At 39.3% G+C, this 6,683-nt stretch overlaps 1 protein-coding gene across 1 annotated transcript; it reads left to right on the top strand.

Moving 5' to 3' along the window:
• Positions 1-1,251: 1,251 nt before the first annotated feature.
• Positions 1,252-6,662, top strand: LOC122006556 (mannose-6-phosphate isomerase 2-like). Its single transcript, XM_042562105.1, has 5 exons — positions 1,252-1,645; positions 1,817-1,984; positions 4,393-4,605; positions 5,759-6,025; positions 6,138-6,662. The coding sequence occupies exons 1-5, from the start codon at positions 1,331-1,333 to the stop codon at positions 6,456-6,458; spliced, it is 1,284 nt and encodes a 427-aa protein (XP_042418039.1). The 5' UTR covers positions 1,252-1,330; the 3' UTR covers positions 6,459-6,662.
• Positions 6,663-6,683: the final 21 nt, after the last annotated feature.

The following is a 6,683-nucleotide window of genomic DNA, read 5'->3' as shown; positions in this document are numbered from 1 at the left end:
CCATATAGATAGATCTCTAAATTTCATTTTAGAAGCTGTGTTTTTTATGAACTCACTGCAGTCTTCAATTGGAAATGCTTGGGTCCAGGCCCAACCCAAGCAGTGTATTCCCTTTAACTTGCAGAACTTCATTCTTCACAGCCATAGATGATAGATACAGTGGCGGTCCTCTTTTGCATGCTTCTTCAGCATCACATGGTGTCGGTCTCTTTTAGCATGCAGAACTTATTCTTCACGACCATTTGGTGTTGATCCTCTCTTCAAGTCCTTTTGTTTAGTTATTATGCTTGGACACACAGCAAATGAAGGCCCACTGGCACCAACTAACTCGGCGCATCAGCATCATCATCTTCAAGCTTTCGATCGATGCATTAATAATGCATGATCCTCAACTTGATTTGTGGGCTGTAATTATATTTATTCTTGAGGAGAAATTTCAATAAATGTACTTAAGAATTCCTAGTGTGATAAGAATGGTGTTAAAAGCAAAACATAATGGAGTTTGTAATTATGGAAATAAAAAAAAGACTTGCATGGCAATTTGTTACGAGCTTTTCTTTTCTTTACAAAATTAGTACACTTCGAATTTCATACGGACAAGCATGCAACGGCAATGACGTGCATTCGGACTCAATTGTCTCCGGAGTATTTAAACTTATGTAATTTGATTTCCAATTATAATATATTTATAGATTTTTGTTTTCAAAATGGAACGCATAATTATGGAATCAATCGTAAATATTTTTTAATTTATTTGAAAACTTTAAAATCAAATAATGGTCGCAGATTGAATGTTACCTGTTTTATTTTTGTATTCGTACTCAATTGATAGCAAAAGTGTCGTCGCGTATTTATTAAAATTTATAAAATTAATATTTAAATCCTTTTATCTCTTTTTTTTTAAAAAAATATCTTTGTCATAAATATCCACACAAGACGAGACCAATTTCCATCGCCGACCGTTTCCTTGGTTATTTCGTAGTTTCTGAATAATCAGACGCCCGAGAAATCCCGTCGTTGCAGGAGAGAAGAGGCATCTATTCCCGACAAATCCGGTTCCGTTATGAGCCTTTTGCGCCGAGCCGACACTGAGATGAGATCATCAGACCCACGTATTCTGCTCTGTAGGGCTCGACTTGGCGGCTTCAGCCGCGCCGATCCGCTAGGTCTGTTTCGCTATCCCGTAACGTCGTCTGCTGACGTGGATACGAGCCGGCTTCTCCTCTCTTGGCTTTAAAAGAACCTATGCGGCGCTGGCTGATGCCGAGCTTCAGAATTGCTCGTTTTCGCACCTTTGCGAGGGGTTTCGATTCCTAGAGCTCGTCTGCGAATGGGGAAGGGGACGGAGGCGGCGTGGGTGCCACTGCGGTTGCGGTGCGCGGTCCAGAACTACGATTGGGGTCGCTTCGGCGAAGAATCCGCGGTCGCGCGGCTGTTCGAGCGCAACTCCGGGGCGGAAGTCGAGTTGGAACGGCCTTATGCGGAATTCTGGATCGGCACGCACGAGTCGGGGCCGTCCTTCGTGGAAGCGGGCGGATTGGGGACGGAGTCGGTGACGCTGAAGGAGTGGATTGGGATGAACCCTGGGGTTCTGGGAGAGAAGGTGGAGGCGAAGTGGGGGAGGGATCTTCCTTTCTTGTTCAAGGTTTCCTTTTAAAGCTAATCCCCTTTTCCTTCAGATCGCCCTATGATTATGACATCCTTTGCAGTAATATATTGCTAAAGCTATTATCTTTTTGTCTTTTCGCATCTCCACAATCTGTTCGAAGTTGGGTTTTTGATTTGATATTTCTTTTTGTTGCGTGATCGGTGGTAGGTCCTATCGGTGGCGAAAGCGTTGTCGATTCAGGCTCATCCCGATAAGGAGTTAGCGAGGATGCTGCATAAGATGCGGCCGAACGTGTACAAGGATCCTAACCACAAACCAGAAATGGCGATTGCTCTGACCGAGTTCAAAGCGTTGTGTGGTTTTATCGGCGTTGAGGTGCATAAGTTGTTCCCTTCTTGTCGTTCAACATGTCAATCAATATGCTTTTGATCGGAGGTTTTATTCCATTTCAATTGCATATTTTTTTCTAATTTCTTCCCTTTCTTTCTGAATCTTTTATCAACGATAATTCTTGGTAGTAGTAAAAGGTACAAAGTGATAGCAGCATATTCATTGTTTTTGGCCTTTTTCTTTCGTCCTTGATAAATTCAATTACATGGTTTGTTCAGGAAATTAGTTTTGCCAATTCTAGTTAATTAACGATGATGTATGACTGAATTGATTCAGTTAACATACTTATCAGTGCTGAGTGGATTCAGGATCATATTAACTACTTTATTCCCTCCTTTTTGTTAGTTTCAGACTCGTCAATCACCGCTGTTGTTTTTCTAGTAGTTTTATGAGCAGTGTCACCTTTTTGTGTTTGGCTACATGGACACCTGGACTTTATTGCCTTGTGTAGGTTTATTTCAACTTTTAATTAACATTTCCTCCATCGAAATTACTTGCATATACCTTTAGTGGGTTTCCTACTTTTTCTTTATGTCGCTTTAACTAACTTTAATGAGAGTGCTTGGACCACTTGGTTGCTCGTGCCAAAATTACCAAACTTATAAGTTATTGATGCAACATAGGATTGTGTCCTAGTCAGCAATATCACAACAAGAGTGGGGAGGACCATGCAAATTTTTATTATAATAAAATGTGCTTCCATGCATTATCTAGTGATTGAATGAAATACAACACATTTTTTTAAAATCTGATTGGTTTTCAAGCTTTATTGTTGACACCCTGTGCTAGTACTAGTGCCTCTTCAATCAGATGTTATAGTGTGTTACTCCATTTTTAGTCTTAGGAATGGTTCTTTGAGATAAGGTATGAGATGAGTTTTTCTTGTGAAAAGAAGTATCAAATGCTAAAATTTATAGCTAGGAAGATCAAAAAGAGAAATTCATTGAGAGGTTGTGATTATACCAAGTTTACTTGAGTGAGTCTTCTAGTGAAAATGTCAAGTGCACAATTCTCGACTCGACAAACTTTGCTCTTTGTAAGCCTTGTTTAAAGTTCTCTCTTGTGATCTTTTAATGGATTTGCATCAAATTCAACGTGCTAGATGCTGTAGGATAGAATATGGCCCACCTAGAGGGATGAATGGACGGTTAATTTTTTTTTTTTTTACTAATATGCACTTTAAAAAAACTATTAGTCTAAATGTGTGTGCATGTGAAAATTTATAGATTGTGATAGCCCAAGTATATAAAATGTGTGAAAACATGAAATGAATGAGACAACAATGTTAACACAATAATTTAATGAGTTTTGGGGAAACCACCTTACTTGCACACTCATAGTTAGGCTCATTAACTCACAAATTTCTAACTTAAATGTGTTGATTAAAACTAACACTTTGATCATTGCTAATCACAAGAGAGGAGCGGATAGATTTCCCTTCTTTTTCTATCTCTCTATTTTAGAATATTGCCACTTTTGTAAAAAGATGATTTGCATGACCCTAGTTCAGAACGCAGAACAACCCTTGACTCCCAGGACTAGTGACGCCAAACCACTCAATGGATATGGGTGGCTAGGCTGTGCAGTAGAAGAGAAAAAAAAAATACATCTTAGTAGTAGTTGGTACATATGATAAGTTTGTATTGGCAATGGATCCCACTTTTGAGAGGTAGGGAAGGAGTTTCAGATTGCACTTGTGTCAATTTGTTGGAGTTTGCACAGGTGCTGGGCAAAGGGTCACATAGTGTTATGGTAAAGGGTTAAGTGGTGATCTAAATCAAGAGATAGGTAACTTGTGGAATGCACACACATAGGATTGTTGGTCAGTGGGGGCTTGTGCATCTTAATGTTAATGGTAAAGGAAATGGAATTTCCTGATTGAGACATTGTGTGCATTTGTTGTGATAACAAAGACACAAGTTATTGCGTTTGTTTGCTAGTTGTAGATGCCTAGGAAATGGCAGAGGATGTTTGTTTTTGTTGGTGCCTCTTCTTTGTTTTTGGTTTTGACATCATGATATGATGTAATAGAAGGATGAGGTTTAGACGATGCACAAGGATTCAAGAATTAAAAAACTGGCTGGCCAACACTGTTGCAAGTAACTATTGAGATTTGTTTTACTTTGTTATCACTTGATGATACTAGATTGCTTTTCCATATTCGGCAACCTTATGGGCAGAGTAGAGATGAGAGCGAATCTTTATTAAGGATCAAAATTTCCTCAACAATAGTCATAACTCTCTTACATTTTTTTTAAGGATGGGCATAGGCCTAATTCTCTTACATATTTTTCTCTCCCAAATTTAATGGCTGCACTATGCTAGTTTATGCGCATAATTTAGATTCTCTATGCTCATTTAGTGAATTATTTTCACGATCAACTTGGTTGCAGGAACTCAAGAATGTTCTTACTTGTGTACCTGAAATCACAGAATTGGTTGGCAATGAAGAGGCGAGCAAAATAATTAGTGCTAAAAGCCTAGATGGAGATTTGAACACAAAGGTTCTTTTAAAGTCTATCTTCACTAAGCTTATGTCCACTAGTAAGGAGGCAGTTGCAGATCTGGTCTCTAAATTGAAAGGTCGTCTAGATGTTGAAAATAAGGTAACATTCTTTGCACTATCTTTCTCTAACTTCTGAGTTTTATAGTCAAGGAGTCTTTACTTTGGTAATTGCTTTGTTGATATAAATCTGCATCTGGACAAGCACTAGTCCTTGTTATCTTATACCAAGCTGCTTGATGAACTAGTGTCTGTTTTATTCGTCTCTTTTTGGTAACTCGTGTAAAATACTTTGAAACCGAAATGTCTCACATAGTACTTCATGGTCATTCTCTGGGCTTAACTGACTATCCTTTTGTCATATGGGCTGCTGTTGCCTATTGAAATTGAAAAATCTCGTAGTTAACACTTGGCACAGTCATTACTAGTTGATCCCCGACTACATTATAGTTTCAGCCATATTCACACAGTGGATTACTTGATAACAGAGACAAAATAAATAATGGTGTCAGGATAGTTACATGTCTGTTGTTTTAATCTGTTAGGCAGTTAGCTTGCATCTCATGTAACCGTCTTCTGACAGCGGTACCTGATTTTTCTACATTCCTTGCTAAACTTATTTTAGCTGTCTTGGAGAAAGAACACTCTCGAAAATGTTAGTGGAAATTTTGGCCCTTTACAATCTGAAACGCATTTCCGCTTTATAGAACTGAAGAATATGACGAGTAAATCAATCAATACACTACTTGTGATAGCATGGGTGAATAATTGTTGTTCCCTCGGGACGGTCTAGTGGCTAGCGCATGAGGTGTTGCCACCATGAGGTCTAGGGTTCGAATCTCGACAAAACCGATGTAAATGTCTCCCTTATGTATTAGTCATTATTCCAAAGTTTAGTAGCCGCATGTGATTTACCTCTTTCGTCTTGGTCTTGGGACGGGTGGTTAGTGCATGAGGTGTTGCCACCATGAGGTCTAGGGTTCGAATCTCGGCAAAACCGATGAAATGTCTCCCTTATGTATTAGTCATTATTCCAAAGCTTAGTAGCCGCCCGTGATTTATCTCTTCCGTGTTGGTCCTGGGACGGGTTGGGGGGGGGGGCGTTAGGGTCGAGCGTATTCGCCTTTTGTCATCAGGGATGAATAATTACTGGCAAAAGACATTTCTCATTGTTAAATTTTGATTGATCCAATTGGCATATTTACAATTTTTGTCCCGACATTGAAGATTTCCTGACAGTTTTTTGCTGCAATTAGATTAGGACGCTAACTGAGAAAGAACAGCTAGTATTACTGCTAGAAAAGCAGTATCAGGCTGATGTTGGAGTCATAGCAGCATTCTTCTTCAACTACTTGAGGCTCAACCCTGGTGAAGCACTGTATATTGGGCCAAATGAACCTCATGCTTATCTATCAGGAGAATGCATCGAGTGTATGGCTGCATCAGACAATGTTGTGCGCGCTGGACTGACACCCAAGTACATAGATGTGCAAACTCTCTGTTCAATGCTAACATACAGACAGGTAAGTGAACTTCTGACTTAGCATTTAACACATTTGCATGTTTAATAGACAATGAAAAATCCATTCACCTGTTTGATATACACCACTTCAGCACAATTTGACCCTTATGCAGGGCTTTCCTGAAATTATTCATGGGGTTCCATTAAACCCTCATGTAAAGCGGTACACAGCTCCTTTTGATGAGTTCGAAGTTGATCATTGTTTGCTACAGCCCGAGGAGTCTGTTTTTTTTCCTGCCATACCAGGGCCATCTATTTTCCTCGTTGTGGCTGGGGAAGGCAAAATGCATATGGCTTCTGAAGTTGAGGAACAAAAGATAGCAAAGGGAGATGTGTATTTCGTGCCGGCTCAAAATGAGATTAGGCTGAGTGCTGCTGCCGACGAACAAATTAGCATATATCGAGCTGGAGTAAACAGCAGCATATTTGATTAATTTGTGCGTCAAAGTTTCATATTGATATAGCTTACAGGGGTATCAACAGTGGGAAGAAATATTTATGTTACATATATAGAAGAATTACAGTAGTATTGTATGTGGCATTATTTCATGTTTGGATGCATACTTATCAAATCTGACAATCCAAGCATGTACTTCAGTCTTTGGAGAAGGAAAAAAGAATATATATTGGTTGATAAATTCATTGTCGATTTGATATGT

This window comes from Zingiber officinale, chromosome 7B (assembly GCF_018446385.1).
Source record: "Zingiber officinale cultivar Zhangliang chromosome 7B, Zo_v1.1, whole genome shotgun sequence".
NCBI classification, from domain to species: domain Eukaryota; kingdom Viridiplantae; phylum Streptophyta; class Magnoliopsida; order Zingiberales; family Zingiberaceae; genus Zingiber; species Zingiber officinale.
The sequence above is the reverse complement of the archived record's forward strand: the minus strand, read 5'-3'. Positions and strand labels throughout refer to the sequence as shown.

Bases quoted from the DNA above. Each gene is read 5' to 3' on its own strand.
- LOC122006556 (XM_042562105.1), top strand. From the start codon at position 1,331: ATGGGGAAGGGGACGGAGGCGGCGTGGGTGCCACTGCGGTTGCGGTGC. The intron at 1,646-1,816 runs GTTTCCTTTTAA...GATCGGTGGTAG, and splicing joins ATCTTCCTTTCTTGTTCAAG to GTCCTATCGGTGGCGAAAGC. The intron at 4,606-5,758 runs GTAACATTCTTT...TGCTGCAATTAG, and splicing joins GTCTAGATGTTGAAAATAAG to ATTAGGACGCTAACTGAGAA.